Source organism: Tachyglossus aculeatus, chromosome X3, assembly GCF_015852505.1.
Source record: "Tachyglossus aculeatus isolate mTacAcu1 chromosome X3, mTacAcu1.pri, whole genome shotgun sequence".
Taxonomy (NCBI): Eukaryota; Metazoa; Chordata; class Mammalia; order Monotremata; family Tachyglossidae; genus Tachyglossus; species Tachyglossus aculeatus.
In genome coordinates this window covers 3,225,019-3,243,029 of record NC_052099.1, presented here as the reverse complement: position 1 = coordinate 3,243,029, position 18,011 = coordinate 3,225,019, and the positions used below count along the sequence as shown (strand labels likewise).

Below are 18,011 nucleotides of genomic sequence, written 5' to 3'. Positions count from 1 at the left end.
GCATCTGGCTGTTTGAAGATGCTGGAGAACTTGCTTGGTGGAAGAAAGACCCCCTTTCCAGTCAGACAACACCTGCTTACCCGAGTGTTGATAGCGTTTTTCCTCTCAGGGCGGTTTAAAATGATCTTGGTGATATTGTCTTCGCTGGTGACCTTTAAAGTCTCATACTGCTGATGTTCACCTCCGGATGGTTGCTTCGCCTGGTGCGGGGCCTCTGAAGACACCAGACTGGTTACTAAATCAACATAATTTTGCCTGGCATTCTCCTGAAGAGAGGAAGACCAAATAATCAATCAATTAAGCAAGCATATTTACTGAGTGCCTACTGTGGGCAAGTTGGTAGACATGTTCGCTACCCACAGTGAGTTTATAGTCTAGAGAGGGAAACACACACGACTTAGGGATTACAGTGAATCCCTAATAAGTGAATTAGGGATACATACATAAGTGTTACGGGGCTGAGGGAGGGGTGAATAAAGGGTGCAGATCCAAGGGTGAAGCAGAAAGGAGGAGGAGAAGAGGAAATGAGGGCTGAGTTGAAGAAGGCCTCTTGGAGGAGATGTGCTTTTAATAAGGCTTTGAAGATGGATGGGGTGAATATCTGTCAGAGTTGAAGAGGGAGGTGGTTCCAGATCAGAGGCAGGATGTGGCAGAGGGGCTGAGGTACGATGGCGAGATGGATCGAGATCGTAGGTTGGCATTAGAGGAGTGAAATGTGCTGGCTAGGTTGTAGTTGGAAGAGCAGTGAGGTAAACGTAGGAGAGGGCAAGGGGGTTGAGGGTTTTAAAGCTGATGGAAAGGAGTTTTTGTTTGTTGAGGAGGTGGATGGGCAACCACCGGAGGTCCTTGAAGAAACATGGACTGAAAGGTTTTGTAGAAAAATGATCTGGGCAGCAGAGTGAAGAATGGACTGGAGTGGGGAGAGACAGGAGGTGGGGAGGTCAGCAAAGAGGTCGATGCAGTAATCCAGGAGGAATAGGATAGGTGCTTGGATTACTGTGGTAGTAGTTTAGATGGAGAGAAAAGGGGATTTTAGCTATGAAGGTTGAATTGACAGGATTTGGTGAAAGACTGAATGTTGGGGTTGAATGAGAAGCGGCATGGCCTAGTGGACAGAGCAGGGGCCTGGGAGCCAGAAGGACCTGGGTTCTAATCTCGGCTCCACCACATGTCTACTGTGTGGCCTTGGGCAAATCTCAGAACTTCTCTGAGCCTCATTACCTCACCTGTAAGATGGGGATTAAGACTGTGAGCCCCATGTAGGACATGAACTGTGTCCAAACTGATTAGCTTGTATCTACCCCAGCGCTTAGTATGGTAACTGGCACATAGTAAGTGCCTAACAAATACCATAATTATTATTTCTGAGTCAACCCTCATCCAGAGGTTAAAACGGGAAGCTCCATCACCAATTTTTTCTGTACGTCTTCCCGGCAGCGATTTTAGCCATATCGGAATGGGCAATCCCTCCTTCAGAGTATTAGGGAACCATTCAATACATTACCGCTACAAGACACTAAGGTGGCTGCTCCGGTTGCTTCTTGCCAGCTAATCAATCTCCCCTGGCTCTGCTCTGCCCTCCTCCGGCTCCTGTTTCCCAGCTTTTCCCTCAACTGTCCCATCCACCCCGCAGCATTCCTGCCCTTTAAGCCGCTTTCCATTCTGTTGTAAACCCTGAAACCTCGGCCCCTTCCTAGCACAGCTGAGAAGGTTTAACAGGTGACAGAGACACAGGAAGAATTAAGTCGCAGAACCTTAGAAGTGGATTTGTAGAATGAGAACATGTCAGATTCACTGGCTTAAGGGCAAGAAGACTCGGTTTCTGGGAGCTTGGGCCATTTTCTCCCCCTTTAATACCTACCTCCAATTTCTTCACAGAAACATTGTACGGATTAATCACTAAACGATGTCTTCAATGTACTTAGAGTTCCTTGAATATTGGTACAGGAGAGAGGGCCTGCTTGCCCCATCGTTGTACCACTGTACGAGGTGATGGGTTTTAAAAGAAAACTGCAACAGGCAGAAGCCAATGCAGGTAATTTGAAGCCTACCACACAGCAACAAAGCACAGATTCATTCAACTGCTAATTTACTCTTCCCCAGTACAATAAAACCTCAAGTAACGTAGTAGCTACATTCGTGGAAGACACGGTGAATCATGAAGTTGTTTCTTCAGAACTCATGCGTTAAGGAGAGGCAGGGGTTCAGGTTCTTTTCACAGAGATGCCTAAACCTCTAGGGAAGCAGCGTGGCCTAGTGGAAAGAGCACAGGCCTGGGAGTCAGAGGGCCTGGGTTCTAATCCCAGCTCCATCACTTCTCCGCTGCGTGACCTTGGGCAGGTCACTTAATTCTCTGTGCTTCAGTTTCCTCATCTACAAAATGGGCATTCAATACCTGTTCTCTCTCCTACTTAGACTGTGAGCCTCATGTGGGAGCTGATTATCTTGTATCTACCCCACCGCTTTAGTACAGTACTTGGCACATAGTAAGACCTTAACAAATCCCACAATTTTTGTTATTATTATTAATAAAACTAATAAAAATTAGTTGACATATGTTTAAGCCCAGAATTAACACGCATGTGGGAAAGGAGAGTTTGTTTCCAGACAGTGGTATTCTTTGAACATTTACTGTGGCGGTAGAGCTATGCTGTACTGAGCAGCACTGAGAAGCAGCATGGCTTAGAGGATAGAGCAAGGGCCTGGGAGTCAGAAGGTCATGGGTTCTAATCCCAGCTCCACCACCAGTCAGCTGTGTGACCTTGGGCAAGTCACTTAACCTCTCTGTGCCTCAGTGCCTTCATCTGCAAAATGGAGATTAAGACTGTGAGCCCTATGTGGCACATGGACTTTGTCCGACCTGATTATCTTGTATCTAACCCAGCGCTTAGAATAGTGACTGGCACATAGTAAGTGCTTATCCAATGCCACCATTATTATTATTATTACTAAACACTTGGAACCTACCTTCAACCCTGGTTTCTCTCATTCCGTGAGTTCCGCTCACCTTCAACCTCTCACTCTGTTACTCCTTCCCACCCCTCCCAGCTTCTCCCAGGGATGTCGTTGTGGGAAGATCAGAAGGCAGAGCTACCTGGGAGACACGCAGCTGAAGGCTTGACAGGCTCCCCCAACCCCACTCTCCAGTTGCCTGGGCTGGAAGAACCGCTCCAGTGGCAAAGGCCGGCAGGTCAACAGGCTGACTCCCAGGAGCCAAACCAGCAGCATGACAAGCCCAGCAAACTGGCATTTAGATTTCCCCAAAAGCAGAGGTTGGGAGTTTCTAGCTCGAAAGCCAGATCTCACTGGTCTTATGCTTTCAAACCAATCAATGGTATTTACCACGTGCTTACTGTGTACAGAGCACTGGATCAACGGCGGTTCTCCACTCTTTATGTGGAGAAGGAGCGTGGCACAGAGCTGGGAAGAAAGAGCACAGGGCTGGGAAGAAAGAGCACAGGGCTGGGAATCAGGAGAATTGAGTTCTATTTCCGGCTCTGCCACTATGCTTGCTGTGTAACCTTGGGCAAGTCCCTTAACTTCCCTGGGCCTCAGTTCTCTCATCTGCAAAATGGGGATTCAATTCCTCTTCTCCATCCCCCTTAGGCTGTGAACTTTATGTGAAATAGTGGCTGTGCCTGATCTGATTGTATTGTATCTAGCACAGGGCTTGGCGTAGAGTAAGTGCTTAACAAATATCTCTGTTGTTATTATTTCTCTATGGGTGGACACAGCTCCATGTGGGCAAGGTTGGGCTAGATACAAACTAATAAGGTTGGATGCAGTTCCTGTCCCACATAGGCTCACAGTTTCAATCCTCATTTTACAGATGAGGAAACTGAGGCCCAGAGAAGTTAAGTGACTTACCCAAGGTCACAGAGCAGACATATAGCAGAGCCGGGATTAGAACCCATTCATTCATTCAATTGTATTTATTGAGTGCTTACTGTGTGCAAAGCACTGTACTAAGTGCTTGGGAGAGTACGATATGACAATGAACAGAAACATTCCCCACCCACAATGAGCTTACCGTCTAGAGGGGGAGACAGATATTAATATAAATATATAAATTATGGATATGAACACGTGCTCTGGGCTGGGAGGGGAGATGAATAAAGGGAGCAAGTCATGGCGACGCAGAAAGGAGTGGGAGAAGAGGAAAGGAGGGCTCAGTCAGGGAAGGCCTCTTGGAGGAGATGTGCCTTCAATAAGGCTTTGAAAGGAGGGGAGAGGAATTGTCTGTCGGATAAGAGGAGGGAAGGGGTTCCAGGCCAGAGGTAGGATGTGAGCAAGGGATGGGTAGTGAGATAGATGAGACTGAGGCACAGTGAGAAGTGAAGTGTGTGGGCTAGGTTGTATTAGGAGAGTTAGTGAGGTGAGGCAGAGATAATAATAATAGCACGGTGATTAAGGGCTTTAAAGCCAATGGTGAGGAGTTAACAGTTAATCAGGTCCTTCTCTTCCCAGGGCCGTGCCCTACCCACTAGGCCATGCTGCTTTCTGGACAAGAAGTAGCTTGCTCACCAACCCTGTCCCTTCGAGCCAGAAGGGGGCCGAGGGAGGAGTCAAGACGGCGGCTCCACTCCTAGGCCTCTGTGGACTGGATGCACAGAACAGGATGGGGGTCTCCGCCATCTCCACTGAATGGTAGGGCAAGGTGGAGCTTCCCTCGGCTCTCCCACCCTCCCTCTGCCCCCTGGACCCCAATGACCGCGTGTCACAGTGTTGGCACAGCAGCAGAGAGCAAGCATTGCACTCCCTCCTGCTTCAGGGACCCCCATAGCTAATAGGAGTGGAGAGAGGTAGGAGCCAGCCAAGGAGACTGAAGGGAAGTGGCCAGTCAGGAAGGAGGAGGGCAGAACAGAATCCCCACCTATTAACTTCTTGAGCTTAAAATAGAGCCGGGATGACTGTGAGTAAAGTGATATTCACCTTGGGCAAGCTGCCAAGAGCGTGCCAGGCATCCCATTTGGCCTTGTTGACGAAGTCAAGCATTCCTGGCTTTGGAGTATTGCAGGACCCTTCGGTAGCCTGTAAGAAGCCCAAGGTAGTTAGTTACCCGTGACGGTCAATTCAGATATGCGCGAAGAACATGGATGAATTCAATCCACACTCTTCCTCTCTCCTCCCCACCCCCACATCCTCACTCTCTCCCTCGGCCACCTTTCAAGAGCTCACCGGCTGGCTTTCAAAATCTACCCCCTCCCCCACCGGTGCCTCTGATCCCGCCCCTTCGTACGGTCTAAAAACACTTGTTCCTGCTCTTGACTCCACTTGGCCCTCGTGACGAGCTGCTCACTCTCTCGTGGCTCTTCACCCTCTGCCTTCAAATACACTCACAGCTCCCACTTGTAAAAAAAAAAATCTCAATCCCACTGCACCTTCCAGCTATCGCTCAACTCCCCCTGTCCCTTTGCCGCTCAAACTCCTGGAATGGGTTGTATACCTCCACTGCTCCCACTTCCTCTCCTCCATCTCCCTTCTTGACCCTCCATGACCTGGTTTTGGCCCTCTTCACTCCCCTGTGCTCGCTCTCCCCAAGGTCGCCAATGTACCTCGATCTCATCAATCTCGCCACCGACCTGCCTCTGGCCTGGGACGCCCTCCCTCCTCACCTCCAAAAACCTTCTAGACTGTGAGTCTGTTGTGGGCAGGGATTGTCTCTCTCTGTTGCTGAACTGTACCTTCCGAGCACTTAGTAGTACAGTGCTCTGCACACAGTAAGCGCTCAATAAATACGACTGAATGAATCCCCCACCTTCAAAAGCTTATTAAAAGCACCTTCCGAGCACTTAGTAGTACAGTGCTCTGCACACAGTAAGCGCTCAATAAATACGACTGAATGAATCCCCCACCTTCAAAAGCTTATTAAAAGCACTTCTCCTCCAAGAGGCCTTCCCCGACTAAACCCTCATTTCCTCTTCTTCCACTCCCTTCTGTGTCATCTTTGCACTTGGATTTGCCCCCTTTATTCACCCCTCCCTCAGCCCCACAGCACTTACGTACCTATCCGTAATTTATTTAATTTATATTAATGCCTGTCTCCTTCTCTACAATGTAAACTCGTTGTGGGCAGGGAACATGCCTACCAACTCGGCTATACTGAACTCTCATGTGTCTAATACAGTGCTCTGCACACAGTAAGCCCCTTCTCTTCATTCAAACTGCCAGTGTGCTGGCCCAGGCCCTCATCAAGCCCAGCCAGACTCCTGCATCAGCCTTGTTATGGACAAGGAACGTGTCTACCAACTCTGTGATATTGCACTCTCCTAAGTGCTTTGTATAGTGCTCTGCATACAGTAAGCGCTCAATAAATACCATTGATTGATTGACTGCTGCCTCCATTCTATCCAGGTTATGCTTTACTCTGCTACCCAGGTCATCTTTCTAAAATTACTTTTGCACACCTCCCTACTCCTCCAAAACCTGTAACGACCACCCATCCCACTGAGCACAAACTCCTAAACACTGGCTGTACGTGCCTAGTGGCTAGAGCACGGGCCTCAGAGTCAGAAGGTCATGGGTTCTAATCCTGACTCTGCCACTGTCTGCTATGTGACTTTGAGTAAGTCACTTCACTTCTCAGTTCCCTCATCTGTAAAATGGGGATTAAGACTGTCAACCCTGAGTGGGACAGGGATTGTGTCCAACCCAATTATCTTGTAACTACCCCAGTGATAGAACAGTGCCTGGCACATAGTAAGCATTTAACAAATACCATCATTATTATTACCTGTAAGCTCCTTGTGGACAGGGAACATGTCTACCAACTCAGTTATATTGTACTTCCCAAGCACTTAGTACAGTGCTCTGCACACGGTAAGCACTCAATAAATACCATTGATTGATTGGCTCTACCTATCCACTCTCTTCTCCCACAACCACCCAGCTTGCGCTTTTTGTTCTTCTCAAGCTAACATGCCACTTGGCCTCATTCTTGTCCCCTGGGCTGCTGCTCATCTCTGGCTCACGCCCTTCCTCCTGCCTGACACTCCCTTCCCACTCTGAATTCGACAGACATCAGCTCTCCCGGGCTTCGAAGCTGCTCTGACATCGCATCCTGTGCGGGAGCCCTTCTGCTCTTAATTTGTAAAATGGCCAGGCCTTCTATCCCCCAACTGCAACTTCAGCACTGTCATCACAACCTCCGGGTAGCCGGACTCTTGGATCCAGCCCTGCCTGCTTACTTCGGGGCTGCTCGGTGGCTCTGACTGATCCGCCTCCCTCGCTGCCTAGCTGCGATCCCTGGCCTTCAGTGCCCGGTGTCCATCGCCTCTCTGGCTACCCTGAAGGGCCCTGTTTGCCCCCCCCGCCCCATCCTCCCATCCCCCTAGCCAGCAGCTGCAGGAATGGACGGAGCTCCCATCTCAATGGTGACTGTAGACTGCAATCTCATCGCGGGCAGTGAACGTATCTGTTTATTGTTGCCCTGTACTCTCCCAAACGCTTAGTACAGTGCTCTGCACCCAGTAAGCGCTCAATAAATATGACTGAATGAAGGAATACAGAGCACCAAATCTGGGAGGGAGGGGAACAGCTGCTTATCACAGCAGCTTGACTAAGGTACCATGACATGGGTTTTTAGAAAAAACAACAAAGAAACCCCAGAAAACAAAAAACAAAAAGAGCAGGGGAGAAGATGGAGGAAGGCAGGTGCCAAGTTAGTAGCCTGGAACTACTGAGAACTGGGTAGAGATGGAACAGAATGGTACGAGAGGGGAAAAGAGTGCAGAGAAATGTGATTTTCCCACAGCGACTGGGCATAATGTTGGGCAAGGCTAACAGCAGGGTGGCCTAGTAGAAAGAGCACAGTTCTAACCCCAGCTCCGCCACTTGCCTATCATGTGACCTTGGGCAAGTTGTGACTTCTCTGGACCTTAGTTTCCTCATTTGGGACAGGGACTCTGTCCAAACCTGATTATCTTATATCTGCCCCCAAGCTTAGCACACAGTTAGCGCTTACGAGTATCATTATTAGAGAAGCAGCATGGCTCAGTGGAAAGAGCACAGGCTTTGGAGTCAGAGGTCATGGGTTCAAATCCCGGCTTCACCAATTGTTACTTCTCTGTGCCTCAGTTACCTCATCTGTAAAACGGGGATTAAGACTGTGAGTCCCATGTGGGACAACCTGATCACCTTGTAACCTCCCCAGTGCTTAGAACAATTCTTTGCACATAGTAAGCGCTTAATAAATGTCATTATTATTATCAGTAGTAGTAGTAGTATGTCAGCAAGTAGCACTGTAAATATTGCGGTCATTCGGGCCCAGGGGGTTTGCCTGTACCTGTTTAAACAATGCATAGAGTTTCAGTTTTACTTCACTTCCAGGATCCTTCTTCAAGAGCTTTACTTGATCTTTGGCCTTTTCAAAGTCTTCTTGACTGACTTGCATCACGGTTCCACTTGTATGCATTTGACGTATTGAAAAACAGGCAGCCCGAAGAGACCTGCACACACACAGACAAAACAATTTACAGAAGGATTTCTAATTATTACTCTTAATATTCTTAAAAAATGCCATTTGCCTCTGGAGAATATGCATCCACTATCATAACCGCTTTGATAGATGTACTGTCGATGACTGGATGATGTCAAGCTAATTTGTGTAGATTACCGATCAATTGGTGATATTTACTGAGTGCTTACCATATGTAAAGCACTGTACTGAGTGCTTGGGAGACAGTACGATACAACAGATTTAGCAGACACGTTCCCTGCCCACAATGAAATTATGAATGGATACGGAAACCAATTGGATGGCCCCTTTTCTCTTTTTGAGGATTTTTTTTGAGGAGATCTGATTAATTGCACTTCCGACGTTTCCAAATTAACCCTTGTTTCGGCTTTGCGTCAAGTTCGACTTTACAGCCTGGCCTCCAATGGGACCTTAGTGAAGGGTGGACCTGATTACTCACCCGGGGATCGTGACCCCCTCCATAACCAATTCTGCTCCCTTCCGCCCTCTTTAAACTTCCTATTATCTCTCCCCCAGTGAACATCTGAACATATTCCCACCTTCTCATGGTCCTGCCCCTTCCACCATGGTTCCCTCCCTTTTGTAGCTAGCTATCTTTCTGTATATTTCTGTAGCTATCTTGCCCAGGAGGGAGGCTGTGGTTGCAGAGGTTGGGCACAACTCAAAATAAGTCTTGCCAGGAGGGTGAGGAGAGTGGGAGCTGTGAGGAAAGAGCAAAGATGGAGGATTCAGTGGGGCGGGGGTGTGTGGAAGGTGAGCATGGGAGCTGTGGGGAAACAATCTGTGAGGAGAAAGAAGGGGACATTTAAGGAGGAAGCCATATCTACACAGAGGCGTCTTGGAGTCCATTTTTGGGTTAAAGAAGGATTTTCACCTTTAAAATCATTTGTAGATGGGTTGATGTACAATGCATGTTATTTTGCTGTACTGCAGTTCTTTATTTTTAACTTTTTATGTAATTTTTGTCAGTATGATTACTCTTTACAATTTAGATACAATGCATTAGTGTGGTTATATTATTCAACTGATTACCTCATCTGGGTAAAAATCAGGTACTCGGCCTTGATTAAAAAGGCAGCGTGGCCTAGTGGATAGAACACGGGCCCGGGAGTCCGAAGGACCTGGGTTCTAATCCCAGCTCCACCACTTCTCTGCTGTGTGACCTTGGGCAAGTCACTTCACTTCTCTGTGCCTCAGTTCCCTCATCTGTCAAACGGGGATTAAGGCTGCGAGCCCTATGCGGGGCAGAGACTGTGCCCAACCTGAAAAATCTGCATGTACCCCAGCACTTAGTACAGTGCCTGGCATACAATAAGCACTTAACAAATACCACAATCATTACTATTATTATTCAATCCCTCATTTTCATTATTTCGATTTAAAATGGAATTGTGAGTCTGAGAACTGCTTGAACAGAAGTATGATGAGAAAAGGAAAAACTGCAGGTTTCTGCTTCTGTAGGTGGGTAATTAAAGCAAATGGAGATTAACCTTTAAGAGAATTTGGCACCAATTCCAAAATGCTGACGGAGCTATTCATTCCAGAGCCATCAAGCAAACCCGTGGCCACAGAGTTGGCCAAGAAGAGAACAAAGGGCACAGAAAAAAAAAAACCAAAACAAGTTTACAGGTTCTGGGCCTACATTACTGGCTTTTCCAGCCCGCTCTCCTAACCACAGTTTTTTGTTGCCTTTTTTAAGATGGTATTTGTTAAGCACTTAGTAAGTGCCAGGCACTTTAACTTCTCTCTTCCCCAGCACTTAGTAATCAGGTTGGGACACAGCCCTTGTCCCACATGGAACTCACAGTCTTAATCCCCATTTTACAGATGAATTAACTGAAACACAATGATGTGACTCGTCCAAGGTCACACAGCAGACAAGTGGCGGAGCCAGAATTAGATGTCCAACCTGATTAACTTGTCCCCCTTCTAGACTGTGAGCCCGTTGTGGGCATGGATTGTCTCTATTGCTGTACTGTACTTTCCCAAGCGCTTAGTAGTGTTCTGCACACAGTAAGCGCTCAATACGATTGAATGACTCAATGAACGAACCCAGGTCTTTCTGGCTCCCAGGCCTGTGCTCTATCCGTTGGGCCAGGCTGCTTCTCCACAGTGTCCACGTCCCATAGTGTACTGCAGTGGGGTGCCTCTACAAAGGAACTCTTCACACAGAGTTTTAAAGTCTTCATTTCCATCGGCCTGCCAGGTGAAACTACTGAGAAGTGCAGTGCATGGCAAGATCCCGGTTCTACCTGGGCACGTAGGGCCATGGCGGTGAATTTGAGCAGCGGCAGCCACGGCACGTTTTAGGACTTTGGGAACCTTTGGAAAGGAGCAGTGTGGCTTAACGGGAAATGCACGGGGCTGGGAATCAGAGGACCTGGGTCCTAAGCCTGGCTCAGCTGCTTGCTTGCTGTGTGACCTTGGGCAAGTCAACCTAATTTCTCTGTGCCTCAGTTCCCTCATCTGCAAAATGGGATGCAATACCTGTTCTCCCTCCTAGTTATTGGGTGATGGCTGGAAGGTGCAGTGAGACAGACATTTTTTTAGATGTGAGTGTGTTTGAAGCCAGAGGACAAAGGGCCATGAGAGAGTGAGCAACTGGTCAGGAGGGCCAATTAGAGTCAAGAATGGGCACCAGGTGTTTTTAGAAGGTACAGAGGGGATGGGATCAGAGGCACTGGTGTGGGGAGGGACAGATTTTGAAAAAAGGCCAGAGAGCAATCAAGAAGGATGAGTGCTTGGACGTGGAAGTGGGGAAGAGAGGAAAAGTATGGACTGACTTCATCCACGGTCTTTGATTGCACATAGATTATTATCAATACCTGAATCGCAGTCACAAGCGACTAACTGCCTTAGGTACTGAAAGATCCCTCAATTCCTCAGAGGCAGAGACACTCGATTCCGTGAGTGAGACCAAATGGGATGCCTGGCGGGATCTTGGCAGCTTGCTCAAGATGACTATATTGTTATATCTTACCCTCCCAAGGGCTTAGTACCGTGTTCCGCCTACAGTACGTGCTCAATAATGTTTACTTTGCTGGTAGGAAACAGGTCGGGCTGGCAGGGAGGGAGTGTAATGGGGCTTGGCTGCCTGGCTGCTGTGAGCCAGAGGCTCAGCCCTACTGGCCCAGACCCCTGTTCTGCTGGAGCCCCCACGGCCAGGGAATATGGGAAGGGGATGACGGCCCAGATCGGGAGCCCTAGCACCAGGTCTCTGAACCACGGATCCCACGGTGGGCCTGGCAGCGCCAATCTAAACTCTACTTAAACCCCCCTGCCCGGCCAAGGCTGACAGGCAGACAGACACAGCAAGGGCAGGGTCCAAGTCATAAGGCTCAGAGCAGACTGATAAACAGAGGTTCCAGCTGAATTACTGCCCAGTTCTAGGATGTTGCAACTGCCCGGAGAGTTCCCTGAGTCGTGCCAGCTCAGTTAGACCGGAGAGGCACAAAAAAGAGAACTAGGGAAAAGAAAGACTTGTGAGTCAGTGGGTCTCAGGTATAAATCATCACGATTTTCTAGACTGTGAGCCCACTTCTAGACTGTGAGCCCACTGTTGGGTAGGGACCGTCTCTATATGTTGCCAACTTGTACTTCCCAAGCGCTTAGTACAGTGCTCTGCACACAGTAAGCACTCAATAAATATGACAATGAATGAATGAGCTGGGCAAACCTATCTGCTGTCACCTATGCCTCACTTTTCGCTCTCTATGGCTGGCTGCCAACCTCCCGGGGCTGAATATAAACAATCGATCAATCAATATGTACATAAGTACCATGGAGACAAGGTATCACAGTAGTTACAGGGTATACGGCCAAGTACACAGGTCATACGAGGACAGGGTGGGTAGGGGAAATGAGTGCTTAATCAGTTGTGATTCTATGAGGGTTGTGAAAGCAGGGAGAGTGATGGACTGCTGTATATGAAGGGGGAGTTCCAGGCTCCAGAGAAGATATAATAATAATAATAATGGTATTTGTTAAGCACTTACTATGTGTCAGGCAAATCAGGTTGGAAACAGTTCCTGTCCCACATAGGGCTCAAAGTCCCAATCCCCATTTTACAGATGCTGTAACTATGTCACAGAGAAGTAAAATGACTTGCCCAAAGTCACACAGCAGACAAGTGGCGGAGCGGGGATTAGAACCCACGATCTTCCGACTCCCAGTGGAGATATGGGCAAATAGAGGAAATGGGGGTACTGTGAGGAGATTGGTGTTAGAGGAGCAAAATGTGTGGGCTGTCTTGTATGAGGAAATCGGCAAGGTAAAATGGGAGAAGATAGCTGACTGAGTGCCTTAAAGATGATTGTTATGGACAGGGAATGTATCTGCTAATTCTGTTGTACTGTAGTCTCCCAGAAGCTTAGTACACTGCTCTGCACCTAAGTGTTCAATAAATACCACTGACCAATTGTAAGGAGTTTATGTTTGATGTGGAGGTGGTTGGGCTCTTGATGAAAAGGGGAATGTGAACTGAAGGGCCTTTTCAAAAATATGACCTGGGCAGGAGAATGAAGTAAGGACTAGAGGGAGAAGGAGGCAGGGGGTCAGCGAGGAGGCTGATGTAGTTGTCAAGGCAGGAGTGCTTAGCTCAGCATGGTAGCAGTTTGGATGAAGAGGAAAGGGTGGATTTTAGCAGTCTTATTTAAGGTGGAAACGACAGGACGGTGACATTGAATATGTGGGTCGAATGAGAGAGATGAGTCGAGGATAACACTAAGACTGTGGTCTTGTGAGACGGGGATGATGATGCTGTCTACAGAGGGAAGAAATTTACAGGGAGAACAGGGTCTGGGTGGGAAGATGAGGGGTTCTGTTTTGGACATTTTTAAGTGTGAGGTTTCAGTAGGACACCCAAGTAGAGATATCCTGAAAGCAGGAGGAAATGTGAGACTGAAGAAAAGGAGAGAGATCAAGGCTGCATATGTAGATTTGGGAATCATCCACATAGAGATGGTAGTTGAAGCCATAGGAGCAAATGAGTTCTTTGAGGAAGTGGTTGTAGATGGAGAACAGAAGAAAGTAATGAAGAAATTGAGGATATTAGGTTTGCCTGTGGCACTGGATTGGAAGGTGCTGTCTCAGAAGACAAGGGTTAGAAGTTAATGTGGCCTCGATAAACTTGAGCAACAATGGCAGAAATAGCTGTAGGGCAATCCTGACAATCTTTGCATGGAAAATAGGGAACTTGCGATAATTATAGTAGGTGAGGGAAATCTGAAAACACTGGTATTTACCTGAAGAGTTCTGCCTTGTTCCAACAATTCTTCCAAATTTGGGGCCTACAGGATTGTGTGACCTTGGGTAAGTGACTTAGCTTCCCTATGATTCAGTTTCCTCATGTTAAATAGGGACAATGTCCCTCTGGGACTGTCTGATCTGATCATTTGAACTATATCCCCCGCAGCGCTTGTGATACAGTAAGCGCTTAAAACAGCTATCATCATCATCATCATCTTCAGACGATCACACCCCTCTCCTTTTTTACGGTATTACTCCATTCATTCAATCGTATTTATCGAGCGCTTACAATCCAGCAATCAAGAGACAATCTCCGCCAGTTCCGGGCTTGCTATGTGCCAAGCCCTGCTGTAAGCGCTGGAGTGGGTAGAAGTTAATGAGCAGGGGGGCTCGAAAAGAAGGCCAACAGATGAGGCGACGTTAAATGACTTACCCAAGGTTCCACAGCCAGCAACTGACAAGGCCGATATTAGAACCAAGGCTCAGGGCCTCCCAGACCCCGCTGCCCCTTGAGTGACCGCCTCCAAGCCCAGCTCCCGGGGCAGGGCAACCACCTACTCGAAAGCAGGCGGCGGGGCGGCAGAACTGGGGCGCCGGGAGGCCTGTTTGCGGCCGAGCGACGCCCAGCCCGGGGCAGCTCCCCGGGGCCAACGGAAACTGTTGGAAGGCTTCCTACTGTGGCCACTCCCCCTCGGGCCGGAGGGCCACCAGCTCCGGTGCTTTTACCTCCTCCCGGGGCTCCTCTGCAGCCGCAGCAGCAGCCGCCGTCCCCACCGCCAAGCGGCCGCCCCCAACGCCGTCATCGCTTCCGGACGGCTCGGCCACACACCCAGCCCCGCACAGCTCTCGTCCCCGGATGGCCCCGCCCACAATCTCCCGCAGCCAAGCCCCGCCCACGCCAACCCAGCCCCGCCCCCGACAGGCCCCGCCCACACCAACCTAGCCCCTCCCTTGCTCTGCCTCTCCCCCAGCACTTCTGTATACATGCGTACATATCTATAATTATTTCTAGTAATGATGTGTATATGCTTATAATTCCATTTATTTATATTGATGCCTGTTTACTTGTTTTGATGCCTGTCTCCCCCTTTCTAGACTGGGAGCCCGTTGTGGGCAGGGATTGTCTCTCTTTGTTGCTGAATTGTACTTTCCAATCACCTTGTGCAGTGCTCTGCACCCAGTAAGCGCTCAATAAATACGATTGAATGAATGAATGAATATGCCCCACCCAGAACCCCCCTGCCTCCAGAGTCAAGCCCCCCCACACCTCCCCAGACAGGCCCCGCCCCCCAGCTAAGCTCCGCCTAGAATAATAATAATTATTATAATTAAGGTACTTGTCAAGCGCTTACTATTTGCCAAGCACTGTTCTAAGCACTGGGGTAGATACAAGCTTAGACGCAGTCCCAGGCAGGCCCCGCCCCCCAGCTAAGCTCCGCCTAGAATAATAATAATAATGATTATAATTATGGTACTTGTCAAGCGCTTACTATTTGCCAAGCACTGTTCTAAGCACTGGGGTAGATACAAGTTAATCAGCTTAGACGCAGTCCCTGTCCCACATGGGTCTCACAGTCTTAATCTCCATTTTACAGATGAGGTAACTGAGACCCAGAGAAGTCAAATGACTTGCCCACAGCCACACAGCAGGCCTGTAGCAGAGGTGAATTTGGAACCCAGGTCTTTTGGATTCCCGGGCCTGTCTGTACCCACTAATTCATGCTGCTTCAAGCCAACCACTTCACCCTTCACTGGAGCCAGGCCCTGCATAGAACAAGGCTCCTCCAGGTATCAAATCCATAGCCAAGTCTCTCCCAGACATAAGTTGCTGGCCAACCCCCTCCAGGGGCTGCGTCCATCCTCTTCTTCCCCCAGAGTGCCCCAGCCCAGCCTGTGGGGGCTAAGCAGAGCGCAGGGGCCGTGCAGCCCAAACAGGGAGGGACAGGAACGACCGATGGATGGGGCCCTCCGAGGGAACCAGGTCCGGGAGTGAGGAGACCTGGGTTCTCAATCCCCACTCCACCATTTTACCTCCTGGGTGACCTAGGGCAAGTCCCTTCACCTCTCTGATCCTCATCACTACCAGATCTCCCTCCCTGGATCATTTTGTATCTTCAACCTAAAGCTTAGTGCTTGGCACATAGTAGGCGCTTAACAAATGTCACAGTTATCATTAGGACTGGGATTCAGGAGGCAGGAAAGCACACCTCATCATTAGGAATCACCCAGTGCATATAAGTCAGACCCATTAAGTAAATATGACTGCTGGCAGGTTAATTGGCAACTCACTGGGTTGAACACCTAATCAAACATAAATAACAATAATAATAATAATAATAATAATAATAATAGTAAGCGCTCAATAAATACGATTGAATGAATGAATGAATGATATATACATGAAGAGCGTGAGTTTTTAGGGCTTTGCTCAATTTAAATTTGTTAAGCGCTTACTATGTGTTTTGCCCAATTTTTAACCAAATTTCTACACCAATTCTTTTTTGTTTTAATTAGAATTAAGCCTGAGTAAAAAAGTGAAAGAAAAAAACAGTTTTAAAATGTCATTTCTATTAAAACTTTTACTACCAAAATGACTTAAGTTGATGTATGAATTCAATCTAAATCTGCCACTTTATTTGATTTTTTAAAATTTGTGAAATGAATTAGTTCAAACACTGATGCCGAAATAGTTGATATGCATTTTGGAATAAGATAGATGGAAAGTGAGACCATTTACAATTTTGTCATCCATTTTTTCCCTATTTTCCCTTCTCCCCATTCTGTAAAGTTTTACATTTCCTAGGGTAACTGACACATTTGTTGAGATTTTGCTTATATTTTGGAATCAGTCTATCAATGGTATTTATTGAGTGCTTATGGTATGCTGAGCACTGTACTAAGCACTTGGCAGAGTACATTATAACAGAGTTGGCAGACATGTTCCGTGCCCACAACAAGTTTACTATCTAGAGGGGAAGACAGACATTAATGTAAAACTTATAAGCTACGGATGTGTATATAAGTGCCGTGGGATTGAGGGTGAGGTGAATGTCAAATGCTGAAATGGTACAGATCCAAGTGCATAGGCAACACAGAATGGAGAAGGAGCTGGGGAGAAGAGGGCTTTAAGTGGGGGAAGGCCTCTTGGAGATGTGATTTTAATAAGGCTTTAAAGGTGAGTTCCAACAGTGACAGGATATGGGTGAGGGATCGGTAGTGAGATAAGACAAAATCGAGGTACAGTGAGTAGGTTGGAATTGGAGGAGTGGAGTGTGCAGACTGGGTTAAAGTTGGAAGTTAGCAAAGTAAGAAAGCAGGGAGGGAAAGAGCTGATTGACTCCTATGTGTCTATGGCGTCGCTATGAGTCGGACAGCATAAGACAACAACAACCCCAGCGCTTAGAACAGTACTTGACATGCAGTAAGTGCGTACCCAATGCCACTCATAGACAGGCAGGGGCGTAGTGCCTTGCTAAATTCAGGCAGTAATCTTATGGATAAAACACAATTACAGACAGCATGACAACGGTTTCAGGCTGATCCTATGCAGCAGCTTCACTGACCACCAGGCAGTGGCCAGAGAAGCCACAACAGTTTTCTCCAGGGCCTTTCCCACCCTCATTAAAAGACTCCTGCTGAGCCCCGGGGGCTCTTTGGCCACAAACCCTCACTGCTAACGGCCCCTTCCCCTTAGTCGGTCTCAGATACACCGTTCCCACTCCCCAGACACAGATGCACAGACACACATGCACTCCATCAGGGACCCCTGGGGGGGAAGAAACCCCCAAAACTCACCAGAGTCAAAGTCAACAACAGTAGGTACAAGAAGATGGGCAAACCGAAGTATAGAGTGCACTTCAGTGAAGTCTCTGTGTTCTTTAGCGGCAACACAAAGAGGAAGAGGAATCTTTTGGGAACCTCCTGTGAGCCTATTAGGGCTCAGGGTAGTGAGCCAGGCATTGGCCACTACCTTTGACACGCATAGACCTTTCACACGCATAGATCGATCTATAATTGCAGGTCGAGATAACATATACTGGGAAGCAGGGGCTTACAGGGCCGTAGTCAGGATCGAAGGTTGTGAGTCTCAACCCGACTCACTTCCCAAATGCCACCTACAAAATCAGCTCCTGCAATGGATGAGGCCTCAGCCAGCTTGGCGGAACTGCGGAAACACTCCTTCCTCACATGTAACTCTGGCCAAAATACTATCGGCAAGTAGGGGCCAGTGGTGGTTCTGGGTTGGTTCTGGGTTGATTCTAACAGTTCACTTCTTGATATACAATCC

General features: G+C 48.1%; 1 protein-coding gene across 3 annotated transcripts in view; it reads right to left on the bottom strand.

Annotated features, from left to right (window-relative positions):
* Positions 1-17,607, bottom strand: part of ECI2 (enoyl-CoA delta isomerase 2) — a 30,441-nt gene extending 12,834 nt beyond the window's left edge. The window contains exons 1-4 of one of the 3 annotated variants that reach the window (XM_038770335.1): positions 17,519-17,607; positions 8,285-8,447; positions 4,933-5,031; positions 81-266 (exon numbers count right to left, since the gene is read on the bottom strand). In XM_038770335.1, the coding sequence (XP_038626263.1) occupies positions 81-266; positions 4,933-5,031; positions 8,285-8,413 (414 nt within the window). In that variant the 5' untranslated portion in view covers positions 8,414-8,447; positions 17,519-17,607. Of the gene's footprint in view, positions 1-80; positions 267-4,932; positions 5,032-8,284; positions 8,448-14,156; positions 14,377-14,449; positions 14,553-17,518 lie in introns of those variants that run through there. The other 2 variants (XM_038770334.1, XM_038770336.1) reach the window with 2 other exon arrangements.
* Positions 17,608-18,011: the final 404 nt, after the last annotated feature.